This window comes from Euwallacea similis, chromosome 26, assembly GCF_039881205.1.
Source record: "Euwallacea similis isolate ESF13 chromosome 26, ESF131.1, whole genome shotgun sequence".
Classification (NCBI taxonomy): domain Eukaryota; kingdom Metazoa; phylum Arthropoda; class Insecta; order Coleoptera; family Curculionidae; genus Euwallacea; species Euwallacea similis.
In genome coordinates this window covers 772140-792834 of record NC_089634.1, presented here as the reverse complement: position 1 = coordinate 792834, position 20695 = coordinate 772140, and the positions used below count along the sequence as shown (strand labels likewise).

The 20695-nt window shown below is 38.7% G+C and overlaps 1 protein-coding gene across 1 annotated transcript; it reads left to right on the top strand.

Moving 5' to 3' along the window:
- Positions 1 to 419: 419 nt before the first annotated feature.
- Mid1 lies at positions 420 to 20576 on the top strand. Its single transcript, XM_066402452.1, has 3 exons — positions 420 to 1095; positions 14307 to 14505; positions 16876 to 20576. Exons 1-3 carry the CDS (start codon positions 655 to 657, stop codon positions 17184 to 17186), a joined length of 951 nt encoding a protein of 316 aa, XP_066258549.1. The 5' UTR covers positions 420 to 654; the 3' UTR covers positions 17187 to 20576.
- The last annotated feature ends 119 nt before the right edge of the window (positions 20577 to 20695 follow it).

Below are 20695 nucleotides of genomic sequence, written 5' to 3'. Positions count from 1 at the left end.
CTTTTCCGACGTTAAGTAGGAATAAATAACGGTCACAAATGACCAAAATCGGAAATTGTGGACGTACACATAAAAGGAAATGTTTAATTAAAAAATTGTGCAAAGATTTACGGGAAGCCATTTTACAGAAACGCCCGGTATGTGCAGGTCGCGTGAATGATGGATGTTTTCTAATGTGTGTAACTATTACCAACACCTTTTATTTGACATTTTAAAGTGTATCGATGTTTCCAAAACGAGGAACGCAGTCTAGCGGATTTTAGCTTCCTTGACATTTGAAATCGATATATCGTGTTTAAGCCGTTATAAAGAATGGATCGAGGGATGTTTGTTGGGGAGAGATGTCGCGGATGAAAGAGAGGCGCACGGCGATCGACCGACGCCGTAGATGCCCGGGCGGGCGCCGCAGATGCCCTCAGTCAAGATGGCGGCCGTGAGAAAGAGCCCACAGCAACTCGCCGTGCGGCGGCAGTGCAAAAGTGCCGAGTGATGCGCGAGTCTGCCGTCGCGAGCCCAAAAGAGCATGCAGCACCATGAGCTTGGGCCTTTGGGGGCCCGCACGAGTGCCTAGCGGGCTCTGGGGCCGTGAGGGGGGGCCCTCCGGCTGCCTGCAGCAATGCCCCCGTGCCTCGTGACGCCCCATCGCCCCACAGAATGCCCCGGCGGGCCCAGCCGGGCCTGCTGCTCATCCTGATGGCCGCCGCCGTGGCCGTCGTGGCCGTTACCGTGGCACCTTGTGCCGCGCCCGCCGCGGCTTGCACCCTACCCTGCGCCCCCAGCATCTCAGCCCCAAAACAGTGCCTTCATTTTCTGCAAGAATCGCACAAAGACGAACTGTGCGGCCCCGATCTGTCGTCCGGGCGGCGCCGAACCGCTTTGGCCAACCTTCGGTTTCGTCACTGTTGCGAACACCGGGTCGTCGAAGCCCTACCAGAGACCGCCTTCCGTGATACCAGAACCTGCCGCCTTCGATTGCAGGAACTACTCGAAACCGACGACCTGGCTCACCAGGCTTCCTGCAGCTACTCCGACCTTCTTTTGCGCTACGATTGCGGACAGAACTACTCGATCGCTTTTAACTGTGATCATTGCAAGGTAAGCTAATCTCCATCTATTCCATCAAAACATCAGTCCCCTGCAAACCAACCCCATGTCCCTATAGAGCGATGTAGCTAATTATCCAACGCCAAGAAAAACATCGAAATCAATCGGGCAACAATACTCGTTCATTCATCAATCCCTCCAAAGTGCACCTAGTGGCTGTTCGGGAGTGAGTTTGCGTGGGCACCATCTACAACGAGTTTCTGCGAACCGACCTTGCGCGGTGCAAGTGGTGCGCTCTCCCGCCGACCCGACCGTGGATGATGAACGGTTCATTGTGGCCGATTGGGATTTACTTAATCCCCCAGGGGAATATACACACACACACTACCCTTTATCAAAACTGTATTCAATACACCCCAAATTTCCCAGAAGAAAAACGTTCAGTACAAAGAAAGAAATTGACCGACGAATCACATGAAACAATAAGTGTGAGTCATGCTGCGTTAAATTATGAAGCTCTAAAAGAGATGGCTATCGTAATCTATAAAATTATGAAAATCTGCATAATTTGCTTACACAGAGTTGTGATAAAGGGAACGAGTGATCTTTACACATCTAAAACCGGATATTTAATCCAGCGCATCAAATTACTTTTATATTACATTTTTTTCATGTTAAAGTTTCACACAAGGTTGCTCTATATCGCAACGTTCAATTTTTCAATGAGGCTTGACACTTTCATTACACTTACAAATATACAGGGTGCCCCATTGGAAAAGTAAAAGCTGGCAGATGCAGCCATGTTCTGATTCATCTCGTATGATATCTTATCGTCCAGAAAAAGCCAATTAAAAAAATTGACGTATTCAAAGAATTTCCTTCCTATTAAAACTTATTCGATTTTCAAGTTGTAAGGTTGATCCACTGCCGTATCACAACTCTGTCACTAATTAATTCACAATTTGGAAACGCGGTTGTAAATCACCATTACAATTTTCCCCCATTACACCTGGGCAACAGCCGCAATAAAGGGGCACGTAACCTAAACATTTTTCCAACTCTTGAAATACAAGAATGTCTGGTTTCAAGTTCGAGCATTGAAGTAAACCGATATGGCCATGATTGCACGGGCAATGTTTTAAAGTGCTTACGAAGTTTACTTGTTAGCGGTTCGAAGAACTTTCCAGATTGTTTTGATAAACTGCTTTTATTAAACCCCGTTTTTGATTTAATTGCGAAAAGTTGTAATAAAGGCTACGAGAAGGCATTTAATTAAACAACGCTTATTTCACTATTGTTATATTTGGTGCTGTGGACGTTGGGTTTAATAAGAAATTTAGAAAAATGTTTAACATTTATATATAATTTGGTTTCAAAAGCCATAATACCATTTAAAATTCATTTCTACCACCAATTTCAGTAAAATAGGACACCCGTTATATCAGATTTGACCACAACAAAATTGTGATCTTTATCAAAGTGTGCATATTAAACGGCACAAAAGCACGCATCCAATAATAAAAAAAGCTTGAATTAGTTCATTTAGTGCACCCATTTCTCGCCCTTCGTCATCCTATTTCCAATACCAATTTTCCCGGTACCTATTACGGTAATAAAGAGAATAATATCGGAAGAGGAAGTTATTATCAATTGCCTTGACATTATTTCAGTAGGCCCGTTTTACACCCTAATAATAAAATCTCCTGATGGGGCCCGAATCGATACCGATACCCCATCTTCGCCGATGCAATAAAACCAATTTTCCGAGCCATTTTTTTAATACAGCAACTTCATTACACTCTTCCAAGAATTTATTCTACGTGTTAAATGTGATTTTTCAGTAGTAGTACTGCATCAAAGAGGGACTTATCCTCGTCAAAATTCAAAGATTAACCAGAAATAACAAGTAAGCCGAATTTAGTGTCGGCTTGGCGCGGCAGCAAACATTCCGAAAAAGTGCCTTTAAATGGTTATGAGGTGTTTAGCGCACCCTGTATAGCTGAGCAGCTTCGTGTTGAATGCACATGCATTAAGCCCACACCGATTGTCGCTAGACGCAATTTTCTTTTATAATGTTGTTTGTCTGATGGCAAAGTTCGTTGTACTAGGATTAAAGGGGATGAATTCGAAGTAAGGAGATACTGAGGAGAACTTTAATGAAATTGTTCTATATTAAGCCCTAAATGCTGCTTTTGAAATTCGTCAATGGTCTTTGTGACGTTGTGACGTCCTGGAAATTTCGTGATAAAATCGTGTGCTAAACAGAACCATTTTATGGGGGACCTTAAAGTCATCATTGCTGACCTATATCAACAGCAGAGTGCTCCCCTCTTGGGGCTTAGCTACGGCTACCAAAGCCAGAGCTGTTAATGCCAGTTTTACGAACATTGTTAATGAAGAATTGTAGTTGACTGATATGTCGCCCGAAGGTTTTAATTATTTATGGAGAGTCATAAATACAGTGAACGTTGTTGGGACAATTGGTGGATTAATTTACGATTGTTTTTCAGTGTTTATGGATAAATGTTCATTCAGATTTCAACACATCAGAAGTTAAAATTATTTTTGGTTAAATAAAATTTTATTATATTTGGTGGTTTTGTCCATTAAAATTTGTATATACCACCGCTATCATTAATGTGGTGAGTGTAACCATCAGTTACCCTTGATCATATATTCGTATTTGTTTTTTACATCGAAATGAATGGAAGCAAAATGATTCTGTTACTCGGCGAAATAGCCTCTGGATGAAGTCGACCAATGCGAATGTTCCATTGTGGAGTATTGAGCCAAGGTGTGTGGTTTTAAATGGTCTATTAGTCAATATTGTTTCATAGAGATAGGGAAAGTTATGGATGATTTATGCTGGAAGTTTCCATTTTTGCACGTTTTTATTATTACCGAATATGGATAAAAAATCTTGAAAGAATTTTAAGGGGATGAGCAGATGCCATGATAACTCAAATAAATCAGACGAAGAGCATATAGGAAAGCTGGTTAGCATAGTGAGATGACATTACTTAATGTAGTGATAACATACCCGGATTCTACAGGGTCAGTCGAAAGATATTGGAGAATCTGAAGGTACATAGTCTGTCCCAGACAAGCACGAACAGTGTGGGGATCTCAAAAACGCTAATAGATAATAAATCGCTTAGATTAAGAAAAAGTTGAACAAGCAAATTAAAAATCTGTTTTTATACCGGCTAAATTCCGAATGGTTACGAAAATATCAGAAAAAAAAACGAATTTGGAGGTTTTTGTTTTTTGCAAATAATTCTTATACGGTTACAGGAAGAGGAATGAAAATTTTACATTATTAAAACCCTTTTTCGAGAATTTCTTAGCAGTATTGCAGTTTCCTTGTCCAGCCCTTACTTTTGTAGATAAATTGTTAAACTTTTGATTTTCGTATGGGCGGAATATTGAATATTTGCATTTTTACAATGGTCATAAAATCCCCTTTTCAGACATGTATTACATTTGGTATTTTGCTCAGAAAGTCAATGAGTTATAGCTGTAAAAATATTTTTTGATAAGTTGAGTATGATTTTGACTTATAACAATGGTACACAATAGATAAATAAATGCTGTGGAACCATAAAAAATATTTTAGAGTTGTAAAACCCTAAATTTCTTTGACGTGTGCATAATCATATTTACTTATGCGTATTCCTGAAATCAGCATTAAATAAGAAAAAAATTAACTTAATTTAATTATGATTTAATAGCAACATTGCGGAAAATTTGGATCGAATGGAAGTTTAAAATTTTAATAAATGTTAAAGTAAACCACCATAATTGCCCAAACATAAATATGCTCTTTTCACCGTTTCTGTAGCATTTATTTATTTATTGTGTATTATTGCTATAAGTCAAAATCCTAGCTAACTTATCAAAAAAAGTTTTAATGGCTATAACTCGTAGTTTCTGAGAAAAATATCAAATGAAATACATGGCTGAAAAGGGAATTTTATGGTGATCGTAAAAATAAAAATATTCGATATTGCACCTATTTGAAAATCAAAATTTTAACAATTTACCTCCGAAAGTAAAGATTTAACAAAAAAAAACTAGCAACACTACCAAGAAGTTCTTAAAAAAGTGTCTTAATAATGGAAAACTTCAACTCCTCTAGCTGTAATCGTATAAGAGTTATCTGCAAAAGACAAAAATCGCCAAATTCGTTTTTTCCCGGATATCTTCGTAAACATTCGGAATTTGGCCAGTATAAAAACAGATTATTAATTTGCTTTAAATTGAGCAACTTTTTCCTGATTTAAGCAATGGTTCCACAAACAATAATATTCAAATAGGCACAAGGGACGTCTGAGTTACAAGATATGCTGAAAATTATAATGAAGTTTTTGACTGTAGTTATTTGGATGTAACGCACTTTTATGACCACTTTTAACCGGTCATAAACTGGTTAACGGCTCTAAAACTACGCAGATTTAATCTTTTAAAATAGGATTATACTTTCCCAATTTTATATCACCGTCAGCTTTATTGTACTCTACAGGGGGTCAAGTTAATAAACTGCTAATCCAAAGATTGGGAAAAAAACTATCTGCACAAGTGCCTAAACGGCTTTGGCGCGTTTTAAACGGAAAAAATGTTTCATATTTTAAGGGATAAGGCCGTGTCAGAGGGGACTGAATCTGAGCTTGATGAATGGGAGACGCTTTTCCCGGTTTTATGTTCCTTTCAGGGCCAATTTGGGTTTGCCAGTCGTCTCTCGTAGGAAAACGATCGCCGCATTCTAAGAACAAGACTTGAGACGGTGGGCGACTCAATCCCCCAGGCGATGATGATGATGATGATGATGATTTTTCCGAGACGACGATATTCCCTTAAGTCTCGTCCCCTATCGAAGCATGTTTGAGTTTTAAACTCTCGAACTTTAGCAGTGCCATACGATTAACAATGCAATAGAGCGCCCTTTCAACGTTATTACTTATTTAAGGGCCTTTTAACCTTTACGGATCCGGCCCGTTACAACATTACGGTAATCTTGCCGGGGCATGAAATTTCCTCTTATATGAGTCGGAAAAGCCAACAATTTCGCTCAATTTAATTGAAATTAGTTCGTTTCATTATAATAATAAGCGTCGCAATCAGTTTCGCAAACCTTTATTAATCACCTAACGGGGCTGGCATATAAGTAATTTCTTTTATTGAATTCGGGTTTTGAAATAAGCAACATGTCCAGGTTTCGCCCTATTTGGGATTCAGTACACTCTCCAGAGAAACTTTATATTAAAAATCAGGGGAAACTGGAACAACGGATTTTTGCCATTTCGAATCGATAAGTAATTCTTGAGTGCCATATGAAGTAAGCTAGATTGGACTTATTGTTTGAGGATTTTTTCTGGATGTTTCACGTCAGTTTCTTAACAACTTCTTCCAAAAATTACTATGTACATACTGATACAATGTGTTTCTGTCTCAGATGTTTTTGCTGCCCTACCAATCACAGACAGTTGAGACATCTCAGATTTTAATATAACTAAAACGAATAAAAGTTTTAAGAATGTTAAAGTTCCTTTAGAAGTGATCAAAACTTTCGCAGCCTTTTGCTCTTCTGTGCCGTTGAATCTTTTATGCCCTCGTAAAGTTGCGAACATAAAATTCGACTTAACGCCTGAGATTCCCCATTTTGCATATTTGCCTAATTAGTCCATCAAATCCGATTTTTTTCTTAAGAAAATAGTTGCGAATCAAGTGCCTCTGCATACTTCAATCCCTACATCGGCGGAGTCCCTGTTCCACTATAAGCGGCTATTCCCTTTATCTCCCCTTTCCATTCAATCCATCGTCGATCGGAATGAAAAACCAGCTTATGCGACTGGAGAATGCAATTTTTTCTGTGCCCATGCCGAAAATATCATCGCCACATGTTTCCGTCACTTTTTCGGGATATTATGACTTATGGCGCCCCGGTTTTGTGCAAAAGGGATAATAAAGCAAAGAGGGCGAAGCCCTCGAATTAGCCGTGTCCGACAAGAAAGCCCAGAAACGGCATAATAGAGAATGCAAATGCGGTAAGCTCTATAACCGCAAAAATCTGTTCCCGAGTAACCGTATTTGAATGATAATAGAACGTTGCGGATTAAGGGCACCAAGCTCGCTTTGATGTTTTGTGTGTTTGGAAGATTTTCGAGCTCGTCAAGGAAAAATTGACGGTCGAACATAAGTTAAAACGCGTGTTTACCATCGGGAAAATACCTAAACTCCCACACTATCTAACGGCACGCACAAGGTTAGAGGCGGCTGTAGAGTTGCCCCTTCCGCCCTTCCTCTCTACCGCCCGTCCCGTCTCTCCACCGGGACGCTGATCGATCTACCCGTGACCCGAATAGGGATTCGACGTTGCCGATTTTACCCAGCAACTTTTGCGGTTCAGTTTCAAATAGGGCAGATATTTCAGCTGACATTCCTCTCTCCGAGTTGTCGTTGGCGTATACCTACATCTGATAAATTTGTTTCCTAATTTAACGAAGTATGACGGGCAGGTGATTATTTGCCTCCATTTTGATACATATAGAAAGTTTGAGAAACGTTTATTAGTTTGAAACTTGGGCAAGAACATGTGGCAGTCCCGATGGCAGTGGATCTGCCTTGAGGACCAGATAAGGGCCGCTTAACAATAGGATAAAGATTGTTTAGTCCTTCGAGTGGATGTCTATAGTCTTTGTTTCTGTGACAACTTTTGGCTAGGGGTTGAAAAACAATCCGTAGAATTTACTAATTATAGGTCCTATGTACAGATGGGCGAGAACTAAATTCAATGCTAACACATCAACGCACCAATAATATGCAAAGTGCAATTAATATGCAGATTTGTCAATTTTTGAACGTCTTTCTCCAGTAGAATTTGAATTTGCCCCCACTGTCATCACTCAGCTGGGCGGAATGCGTCAACTCGCCTGTAATCATGTGTCTGTCTCCGTTCATCACAATGGGTTGCTTAAGGACAAAAAATGGCGTGCTGAGCTTGTTGCTCTGCGTGAGGTAGGATGAAAATTAACAATCAGCTGTGCGTGTAGTGGCCCAGTGCTAGTTATTCTTGCCCTGACTATTAGAAGGGACGCCATTTTGATCTTTGCAACGTACCTTTCGCACCGCCATTTTGAATTCGAATATCGGCATGCGATACTTCATTTGAAACGAAAATTTTGTTCTCTTTCCCAATGCTAAATATATCGATCCAATGTATAAGTTTTATTAAATATGCAACTATGGGATGTTGCTTCTACGCTGTACTCCCTGTGGAAATCACCATATCAGCCGGACAGATTTCGAGCAAAATCGAGTTGAAAAACAAATAGAACATAAAAAAATCAGTAGAAAACATCAAAACAAACAATAAAATTTTTATAACTTTTATAGCGCCCTTTTTCTCGAGAGCTTTTGAACTTTGGAAGCTTCAAAAACTTATGGCGGCAGCTCTAAAGCCGTTCCCACTTTATCTAGGTCGTACAGCTCTAAATTACGTAACTCACCCATCATAGTCAACCCTCTGGGGTCAGCGAAGCCACCCAGAATTAATGTGACGTCATGTCCGTGTCGCCGTCAGGTGATTGATGCCCATCAACCCTTCGGCGTCACATACATAAATATACAAGGGAGGTGCAAGTATCATCATTGACGATGATTTTCCGAGAAACCGCTGGCTCCTATGCGTTATTGTTGCAATTAATGTGACGTCATTTGCATATGACAGAGGCAGAAATAAGAAAATGTTGTTGAATATAGAACGCCGGTATACACGTGAGAGTGCACGTGAGCAACTACATAGAGGGTTTCAGATGAAGGTCAGTTTGGTTATTGTGTGAAGCAATATACCGTGTGCAATTAATCAGTTTCTAATGAATTCGGTAATAAATCACGACAAGAATGAGAAGGCGATCTCCCGGAAGAGGTCAAAGACTTCCGGCTAAATTGAATTTTGTTGTACTCAGGAAGAAGAGCATCTGTACGAGGTCGTATCGAAGCCCAATACTGTCGTGGGACGTTAAACATGGCTTTTTAATAAAAGCGGCAGCGTCTGGAGTTTATTAACAAACAAGGATGGATGTAGAAGCCTCAGAAACCGAACCTCTGATGGACGAGGCATCCTCCATTAAAAAAACATCCGACTCATCAATCTTAAAATTAGCTTAAGATCCGACACGTAAAACCAAAAATTGTTGACTTATTGATTATATTTTTCCACTCGTAAAAAATCCACATCAATCAATCATAGAAAACCTGAAAGAAACAGAAATTAATTACGTAGAAAAACATTTATCTTCCCATTTTACTGTCTACTTCCTTCCGTCCCTTTTCGAGGGCAAAAGGCGTAGCCCCGAAGGGAAAAAATACCAAATTACTCTCTTATTTGCTGATGTAGGTACCTTGTGAATTCTGAAGTTTGTTTCAATCCTAATCCGAGCTAGAAGTGTTCAGTTAGAGCGCAAAGGCAAATGGTTGTTCAAAACTGGATTGCTTGATAAATGAACGAAGAAACGAAAAGCACGGTTTCAAAAATACCAGTTAACAATACAGCATTTATAGTGAAAAACAAGCTTGAAAAAACCTTAATACAGATTCATGCCTGGAAATTAATAATGACATGCAGGGGCGGGCCTAAGAGAGATTAAGCCGAAACTGGAAGGGCCTTTTTATAACGCCCTTTTGTTCCAGAGATTAATTGAAAGCGATATAATTAGCGTTGTTTACTCCAAGGAGGGTAATGTTATTGTTAAAGCTCTGAACGTTCCTAATGTTCAACATGACTGGAAATGGATTTTCAATTTATAAACCTTTTTCCTAGTCATCTAGCAATCAGTTTCTCACGCGCGAACTTGGTGTATATTAAACGGTAATATTTAGACGACATATTTTCGTGGAGAGCAGCCAAATTACCAAGCCGAAAACGGCCAAAATGGAGCGAGTAAATTCCTGTACAGATAATTTAGGAACGAGGGAATTTATGGATTAAGGGCCCTCAAAATTGCCAAAAGAATTCATTGAGCTTTTATGACGCCCGTTTTCATTAAGGAATAATTTGCATCCTCTCCGATCACCTGATTTATGGTGTGGAGATCTTTTGAGAAAATTGAGGAAGAGGAACATTGAGAATTAGAACTAACCAGAACAATAGGGTTTTCGTTTGATTCCATAAGTACGTACAGGGTTTTTTATGTTGGGTATCCAAAGAAACATTCATGCAATTTTACGACAATAAGAAAAGTATGACAATACTATTCTCTATTGATAACTAACCTTAAACTAAAACCAGCCATGCTTTTTTGAAACAAAAAAACGGTGGTAGGTTGTTAATTAACACATGAGATATTACTGACAGAGATTTTTCCTGAAACTAGTGTGGGTGGCATTTTTCGCTTTTTCGAGTAAATGAATGTGTTTATTAGTTTTAAACGGAAATTCAGGTTAGTTTCATATTTGTGAGACAAAAAAGGAGCTTCAAGTTCTGCAGCGCTCGATTGCCGCAAATTCTCTGCATGCACCCTTTATCTAGACATTTCGAAATGTTCACAAGAAATTCGGCAAAGAGCTCCATTAATCCCCAAAACTGCACAATAATATCGGAAGGATTTATCTCTAGTTAATTCTTATGCGGAAGCAACATTCAGACAATTTAAACAAAAAAAGAAAATCTGACTACATCGGATCTTCTTTGACAACTGACGACAAGCTACAACCAGTAATGGTTTCTTGAAAACAAAAGAGCCACGCTTAGTTGCCATTCAACTAATGAGATTCAATTAATGGGGATTTTTTCTGAAAATTAAAGCGAAATATTTTTTGGTTTATTTTAGAGCGAATGAATGTTGCATCCATTGAGCTGGATTTTTGGCCACATGAAGCACTCTGTTCTTACTATTTAATCATTAACTTGCATGTGTGCGAATAATTCGGTTAATGTTAGAATCGAGGAAAAAACCTCAAAGGCTGTTGATAGAGAAATGTTTGAATGTTTGCTATTATGCTTAGACAGCGGGTTGTTATGGATGAACTCTATGTTAAGGGTTTTTAGGCTTTACCGGGAAAGGGTATTTCTTACCCCATGGGGATATTTTTGGACCAAAATCTTGATGTGAAACATGCAAACTCACGCACAAAATAACGGTTTCAAGGCAATTAGAAATACGAAACAAACCCCCGTAGAATCAAGCGTATTTTCCCCATTTTCTTTCGGTTTAATAAACTGTCAATTTTCATCTGTCTCTATCCGCCGCCTTTCTCGTTATTATAAAGTTAAATGGATCTCGTAATTGCTAATCTGATCGATCGTCATGTCCGCCATTATTTGCATTCTAATTGGGGTGGTGTCGGAAAATTTCCTGTTTCTGTTATAAAGAAGGGAAAACAGTAGAAAATTCGGTGGTACAAGCAAATTGCCAGGTAAACAACTCGTCACGTTCTCGCTACGTGAAACGTGTAACACGCGTGAGAACACCGTTCAAAAGACAAACAAAGAGAGAATTGTTTCCCGCGTGCATTATGGCCACCACAAAAGCCTTTTAATTGTGCGGCTAAGCCCGTACGGAAGGCGAATTATGCCCACCTTGTTTAGATTCAAGTTGCGGAAATTTATTATCGAACGAGCCGGCTGCTTTGTTCCGCCCTAGTTGCCTCTAATCGACAAGAATTCAAATCCTCCTCCGACCCTCGCCACATCACTACGGCATTCCGTCAAAGTGGCATTCATTAAGCCCTCAAGTATGTCGTCTATTTCACGTTACAGGGATGCGGAATTAAGTATATCAACGCAACAGGTTTGTCTATTAAAGCTTCATTAACTCGAAGCTTATTATAGTTAACTACTCTCCGAAATTAGAGTCGGGTCACAAAACATGATGGTTAAATACCTTTATATACCTAGTTAGAGTTAAACAAAAACGCCAAATCCTAATACTGAGCATAATCTGATGGGCAGAACGGGCCTATCTTCGCTTCGTTCAAAAATGTCGAAGACACGGGACACACACACAAAAGTAATAAAAGGTCATGTAGTACAAGAATCAACACAACTTTTACTGGGAAGATACAAGCTGGACGGTTATTTTTCCCCGGGGAGGTAGTTTCGTCCTTTCATTCTGTTAGGGTCAGTTTCAGGTTACAAGAAGCAGGTTTTTCAACTTTAATGGAATTTCGAAAACACAATAATTTAACGAAGAAGATATCCATTTCCGACCCGCGTATGACTGTCCATCAAACCGAAATTGCTTCCATTGAAAGATCAAAGTTTGAAATATTCCTTTTTATAGTTTCCATGTCGGCGCATACTTTTGACGAGGGTCTAACAAGTTTCGCTGCTTCGTCGAGGAATTTTTTATATATTGCTTCTAAATACGAAGAGGAGTTGTTATATAGATTATCCATTTGCGACCACTTAAGGTCTATATCCAGGGCGGCGACACCCGAAAAAAGAGTGTGGATTGATAAATCTCCGCTCGGAGATCGAGCTTCATGCATTCCGGATGGACATATAAAAAGAATAAGTAAGTTCTAGATTAAGAAGAATTAAGTGAATCGATAGCTCTAAACTTATTCCTTCTTCAAAGTAATCCCAGTCTAAGCCGATTCTTTCGGGATCTAAACATCGGACCGGACAAAAAACCGAGGGTATAAGTCAATTGCGCCCGTTTGTTGTCTCTTATTCCACGTCTATTGACCGGAGTTTTGCAGATATACAAAAACTGACACACTTTTGAATTCTACTTGCAACGTGGATAGAAAAAGGAACATCTACCAGTAATGATGATAATAATAAATCAATCAGTGAAGGGACTATTGTGTATAGTCGAGAGGATTTGCCATCAATCAGCGGTTTTATTCGGCATAAAATAAAATTTTCCGTTTGGGCATAAACCGAGTTAATAAATCATCGAAATTATGATGGCTGGCCGGATAATCGAATTAGTGAGAGAAGGGAGAAAGAGGCAAGGCACCAGGCTAAGTCGGTTTGATGGTCAACAGTTTATAGCTAGGGAACAGTCTAGTATTGGTTAATGGAAATAATGTACCGTTCTTTGTATTAACGTGAGGCTTTTTTAAGAAAAAATGCCGCAAGGAAGTGTCCTTTATAAAGGACAGCTGGTGTTTGTCCTTTAACTATATGATGCACTTTATTAGACGATCAATTAATATTAGGTTGAATCCTCAAAACTGCAAATACCCCGTAATTTTTTTTTAATTACAAGGCAAGTGTCTTTCACAATGGACATAAGATATGCACATTTCAACAATATGTGGGAAGACGTAACTTTTTTCAATGTTGGTTGAATTCTAAGTATTCAGTTTAGAGATTTTTTTGAAAAATTACAACAACGAAGTGTTCATCACAACGGACATGGGTATTAGCCACGTCAAGAATATTACTTTTTAATTTAGTTTAAATTCTCATCAGTCTAAGCATCGAATTGGTCATTTTTTTCTGATCCCTCCTACATAACGGCTCAAAAACTATACCTGGTGCGGTGATTTTCGTGGTGTGCCTGCAAGGAATACTTCCAGTAATAAACCTAACATTATATTAGAAACATCAAAGTAACAACAGGATTGCCGTATTCAGTTCTAAAATATAAAACGCAGCTCATGGACCTAACGTTTTGCTCTCTCTGATATCTTCCAGAAAAGAATCCATCTTCCAGATAAAATTATCAAGCCGTTCATAATCACGGTCTCGGTAAGCTCGGAGAACACTAAAGACTGTGTTCGTGAAAGAATGTCTCCATAGCCAAAGCAAAGCCGACAAGGATAATGATCTTGGCGCTGCTTAAGCCGATGTGAAATGAGAATTTTTTAAATGGCACAAGAATAAAAAGGCTTTAAGTCGGACTAAAAGTTGAAAGCAACCGAGGCCTTCACTTCAGACTAATGAGAGACAGGAGTTTGCAAATAATAATAATAATAATAATAATAATAATAATAATAATAATAATAATAATAATTAAAATTATTGTTGGGCCCGCCAGGATGGCGTTTAACTAATTGGGCGGCATCAACAGTTGGTCGCGTGCGAATAAGGTTCAACTTTGACCTTTGGGACACGCGTCTGCATATTGCCATTTATTATGAGTGTATACTGCATAAGGAACAATTAGCTTTGGGCGTGATTCTGCAACATCGGATGAATCTCTACAGCGGTGTATCACTGCACCTTGTTTCATTTAGTTCTTGCTTTAGCGTCGGATGTAAATAGCTAGAGAACCGAGGCATTTTGTTAACTTATTGAAGTCGTTTTGCAGGTAGCGTATCGTCGTTGGGTCTGCAGCGAACTGGTGCCGTTCTACGGCAAAGGGGGTGGTCGTGTGCCCCCCTGCCTACACTTCTGCCAGGACGTGGAGCAACAGTGCCCTTACCTGCTGCCCGACCAGACCCTTACGCCCAGCGAAGCGGCGCACCCTACGCCCCAGTACGCAGGAGAACCTAATTTCCTCTGCCTCGGTAAGGTTCAAACAGCTAAATCATGAAAAAGCAATGAATTTCCCCCGATTTAAACCTACGAATAAACCAGATCGTCTGTTCAGTCGAGATTTCCCTTTAAGGCCTGAATTATTGATTCCCAGTTAAGGATTGAAGTGATGGTCAAGCGGTAATCTGACATGCAACGTCCGATTCGAGACGGATAAAACTTGCAGAGATGTAAGATGGCTTCTTAAGCCCGCCTAAGGGCAATTAAGTTCACTTAGCAAATGAGGTGTCCTTGTTGAGTTATAAGCGTAATTGGCTGACTAATTATTTAGCTACGCAATGGGATTGTGGGCGTTACTTTGACAGGATTATTTTGGATACTATACAGGAGAGTAGGATTTTGAAGTTACTCACCTGTGTGGGCAGAAACGGGGTTCGAAGATGTAATTATTTCGTAAACTTTGAACCCAACATCTGGGCGCCTATAAATAATAATCCAACGCAACTAAAAATGGAAATAAATCATTGGAAACAAGAAGATTTGGTCAAAATATATTTCCAAGGGTTGGAAGGACAGGGAAAGACGTAGGTGAAGTTTAATTAGTGAGGAGTGGCTTTTATTTCGTGTCAACTCAATTTCATATGGATATTCAGTTTAATCTTCTAAAAAAAAGTTAAGTGTTTACCCTAAACAGTTTTCGTCCTCCTTGACTTTATGAATATATGCCATCAATGCAATCATGCCATTGTCGATATAAACACAACGTTGTCAGGTTTTAAAAATGGTCTTAAAATTATATGATTTTGTTCCCTCTCGATGTGATTAGGCTAATTATAATATTAGCATAATAAAGGGATTTCACACCTTAATGACAATATTTGTGGATTTCCAAATGGGTTTTTTGTGATTAAGGTTCGTGAGCTATCAAATAGCATCATTTTTTGAACATATCAAAATTTGCGAAAGGAAAAAAGTGCGAACTTGGCAACACCGCCTTTATCCCCATAGAATTGGGTCAATATATTCCGCATCTAAGGCTAAATAGGAGACTACTTTAAGATCCAATAGGCTAAATTGCGCAAAACGCGGTACTATTCAAAATCTATCCCTATATACAAGGTGTCCCAGAATATATGGGCAATCTCTTGAATTCATAGAGAATGCATCAAAATAATATGACAAGTTCTTATAAAAAATTTTTCTACAGACCCTCTTTATGGAGACAGGAGCTCTTGAAGGACGCCTCTGGAAATCAGTTTTTCTTGAATACGTTTTAAAATTCTTAGTGTAATTAAGTGTGTCTTTCTAGTGTAATTAAATTATTTTTTAACATGATGGATGTTAAAATAAGATTCCTTAAAATTATTCCATTTAAACTCATTTGACCTGTTTAATTTGCCAGAAACGACCAGCTTTAAAACAAAAATCATAATTTTTCTACACCCTGTATCAATAGACATCAAAATAACTTTTTTAGATAGCCTCTACCTTAGACTAAAAAAAGGTATTCTTGCTCCTTATAGCAATAATGAACTATTTAAAAAAAAAACAATTATTACCGAATGTGGTTTTCATTGAATCATTTTATATATTGGTTCATTATGGGCTCTTTCTAATCGTATGTATTCCTTAGTTCTAAGAATTGAAGATTGTTCGACTCTCCACAATGCTCCAAAATCGTTTCTTATGTCCTCACAATGAAAAACAATTATTTCCAATAAGTTTTCCCTATTGTGTAATAAGTCATTGTAAAGTTTAAGGTAATTATTAACTGACGCAAGCACACAAACCTTATTCGGTAAAAATTGTTGTTTCTCGAAAACGGTTCATTTTTCAGATAAGGAGCAAGAATACCTTTTTTTAGTCTAAGGTAGAAGCTATCTAAAAAAAGATATTTTGATGTCGTTATTGATACAGGGCGTAGAAAAATTATGATTTTGTGTTAAAGCTTGTCCTTTCCTGGCAAACTAAACAAATCAAATGTGTATGAGTGGTTTAATTTTAAGGAACTCCATCTAACATCCATCATACTAAAAAATTATTTAATTACACGAACCATTTTAAAACTTATTCGAGAAAAACTAATTTCCAGAGGCGTCCTTTAGGAGCTTATATCTCCGTAAGGAGTCTGTAGAAAAAACTTTTATAAGAACTTATATATTATTTTGATGCATTCTCTATGAGTCTGAGAGATTGCCCACATATTCTGAGACACCCTGTATACTGCATAGAGGAGGTGTTACGGGCGCACTTCTCGTATTTCATTTAAGAATCACTAGCGTAATCTTTTTAATGGCAACCTCAATTAATTAATAATTTAAACTGATGGATGGTGTGACGATTCACGGGGGAGACTTTTTTAGTTTGGTGTTTGAAGGCGTTCTAATGACCGTATTTTGTAGATCCGAAGATACCCCGGTTGGAGCAGAGGCCGAACACAACAACGGGAGACGAAGACTGCTGTTATAGCCATTGTGGGGCGCCGGGCCGAGGCGACGTCTACGTGTGCGCAAACTGCCCTGGAAGACCGGCGAACGGCACCACCGAAGCCCAAGTGCGCCCGAGGAGTACCACATCCGGCACGAGGACTTCCATCGTGTCCCGGTGGATGTTGTGGACAGTTTTGTTATTGACGCTGCGACCCACGAACCTCTTAAATTGTTTTTTGACCGGTACCGCGAACAGTGTTCGGACAGTGCCGGAGTGTTGCTGATAGCGAGCAGCTACTGACTCGAGCAAGGGACGAAACGAGATAATGCCGCCATTCCCGATGACGTCGTCGGCGGCGGCGATTAGTTTTAGGTGGTTAATATGTGTTCGAGCCGGCGTCCGCGGATCTGTCTGTGCCCGGCGTAGACTTTGCTCAAGGGAAAGGGCCTCCTTCCGACCTCTCAAAGCGATTCTATAGAGCGGCACCACAATTTGGGAGGATGTGACCCAGAATACTTATAAAAATACGATAAAGTCGCTATGAGAGCAACCCAGAAGGCTTTTGAAACCAGTCATCAACCAGTAGTCTCCCTTTCCCCTCCTTCACCACGTTAATTCCACGTAGCTCACTAAATTTTTATCAACATTAATGTGTTCAGCAAAATACACTAAACAACACTATAATAGTTATGGCGACCAAAGCTTTTAACCGCAAATCCGCTCAGTGCATTTCGACATGTGGCAGATTTACCGTTAAACCTACTAATACAGTTACTAAAGTCATATATTCATATAATAGGTTTTGTCGTGTCATTATGCCAAGTTTAGCGGTAGGCTGATGATACACAGATTATTGGGAAACCGAAGAAATTTATGTATAGGCAAGATGTGAGGCGAAGGAAATGAGTAATTCTCAATGACGTTTGAGGTTGTGATTTTTTACTCGCTTTGTTTCCGTTTCGCAGCGCCATCATCAGTTCCCAGTAACAAAACAGAACATCAGACCACCGACTAATCTCAAATTTTACTAGTAAGAGCATAAATGCTGCCTATGTAGACTCTCACAATTGATAATTATGATTTTTTCTTCAATAAATAACGCACAAACATTGTAATAAACGCATTCAATTTTGGTCGTATATTGTATAGGTAAGTTATAATGAACGAACTACAAAAAAAATAAAACGAATATCGCGCTCATTACAAGGCCAAAACATTGGGTATACTGTACATACATAAAATATCTCGTAAACGGTTTATTTTTGTAGCTCCGGAGCTTAGAAGCCCTAAGTTTACCATGCGCACAGACAGCCCTCTGCCACGGACGCCTGGCGAATTTTTTAGAGAAAAAGAGTTATATCTTTATGCACATAGTTTATTTAGGAATGCTCTATTGGAGGGATGGGGTCGGAGGCTCGGAGAAAAAGAAAGCACTTAAAAGAGTTGGCCAATAGGAAACTTTAATGGTGATGGTTGTTTTTTCCCGATCCGATCCCTACAAGGCTAATGCGAAGTATCTAGTCGGTAATATAATGTAATGGATTGTTAAACAAATGTTGAAGATATATTATTATCATTAATTAATTTATTTTTTACAGCTTTTATGATACGAAGAACTTGTAATCAAATCGAGAAAATGGGCGCGGCCCCGAAAATGGGGCCCGCCTCGTTGAACCTATTTTATACAGGAAACCTTTTAATTCCGATTAAAAATACGCTTTGATGGTGGATTGTTATTATGGCAGCTGCAGCAGCCACCCTCGGTACTGTAGGGGTGGAGAAACGGGGCGCGTTTCGAGAACGAGAAACGTTTTAATAGTCCAAGCAAACAGGATTAATTTCTGTAATACTTTTGTGTCCGTCCATTTTGAAATTTATAGTTCGCCGTCATTTCTCGATAAAGGAATTGTCGTTTTCGAAGCCCGCCCTCGTTCAAGTTTCGTTTTGTTGTTGGGAGGACGGTCGAGGTGGAAAGAACTCAACAATGAGGCAATTTCACATTTAGGCATCACGACTGAGGACGGAATTAGTAGTAGGCACGTATCCAAAACATTTTGCCCTACAAACAATTAGCAGTTACAACTTTCTGCACTCGCCCGTTTCTTGCAGTGACCAAAATACCTTTGCAAACGCCTGATAAGCGAGCACCATCCTGCAAATTTTGTAATCCACACTGATTAATAAATGGCAATTATTGTAGGATCTAAAACATTGTCGAGTGAAACTGATGAGTTGTTAAAAACGTGATGAGATTTTCATATATTATATTTAGTATATTATTAGTTGTTGGGTCATATATTATAGAAATTTTCGAACTGATTCACCAGTAGATCCTATAACTAAAAGAAACTTACATTTTAGGATGTCGTTTTTAGTTTAATGTTAAAGTGCTACTGCCACACTAATTCCAAAGTGTTTTAGCGGCCGGTTTTAGCGATGATGGTTAAACATGTCAACGATATAATAATTACTATTAAAGAAATAATGGCACAATTTTCTTCATATCAGCTGCAACTAATTTTATTTCTTAGACGGGCAAAAGCGACCTAACACCCCCCGACACACCCTCAAACCGCAAACGATTTCATAATAATTTCGATCAGGGTAACATTTGTATTTTATTGTATGTATTTATTATAATTAAATTATTGATAACGAACTGTTTGCGATCAGGGTGAAGGGGGACGTGTTAGGCCACCGCACTATTACTCTTCAAGAGATCATAATAATTGTATTAATAACCCTAACAACAAAAGCTCAATTTTTCAATTAATAACGTGTAAATTTTTAATCAGGAAAGCAAAACAGGAACTTTAAAACATTGTCAAGGAGGTCGTAGGAAATTACTATAAATTACAAAATAAATTAAGAATAGAATAAATAATTCTATTTGAGAAAACGTACGTGCATTCATTCGCATATGCCTCAAAATGTTTCCAAATGTGTGCGATCACTGTCGTCATTTTATGTATACAGGGTTATTCAACCATTTACGGAGAAAACCAAAAAGCATTGAAATTAAGGTCATTATGCTGAAGCAAGTCATCAGCTAATTCGGACAATAAAACTTCTTGTTAAAGTCAAAAATGAAATCTACATTAGTCATATTTTGAATCGCCCTGTATAATTTGTTAACTGAGTAGTCCTATATTTGAGGCATATCGTTTACCTAACTCGAGTGTTTTTAGTGAAGAAATCAAAATGTGTTTGTAAAAAAAACATGAAGGTGTGTAATTTGGGCCGTTTTGTAGATGAATTTGTACTTTCGTCCGCATGTTAATGCAACAAAAATATGGGACGAATAAGCGTCTCTTATTTAGTGTTTGATTAACTTCGAACATTTACTGGTAGCTGGATGGGTGCCTGGATAGATTGAGATCGCCGCTGTTCTTGAGGGGAATTTCAGAATGGTTTTTGAACTGGAGACATGTTAAGCGGTACCATTTTAATATACCCAGGTAGACAAACATTCCCTTGAAGCACTGGATACCAGACACACAAATGACTAATCTTATGTAATATTTTCATTGTGAGCCATAGATAAATATGTTATTAATAAACTTGTAATGTAAAGATACATATATACATATTAAGTCATTTAATTGTTGTTTTTGTACATTTTTGTTACAGCAGCGTTGTAAAATTTTAGTAAACATAATAAATATTATGTAGTTTAAAATTTTCTTGTTTATGTCGGGTTACTGATACGATGATTGGAAATATCAGCTATACAACGGGCAAGAGCACGTAACGAAAGGAAGTTGAAAAAATGGACTATATTGCATATTGAGT

Coding starts and splice junctions, on each gene's coding strand:
- Mid1 (XM_066402452.1), top strand. CDS start 655: ATGCCCCGGCGGGCCCAGCCGGGCCTGCTGCTCATCCTGATGGCCGCC. Junction 1,096..14,306: donor TTAACTGTGATCATTGCAAG/GTAAGCTAATCT, acceptor GTCGTTTTGCAG/GTAGCGTATCGTCGTTGGGT. Junction 14,506..16,875: donor ACCTAATTTCCTCTGCCTCG/GTAAGGTTCAAA, acceptor CGTATTTTGTAG/ATCCGAAGATACCCCGGTTG.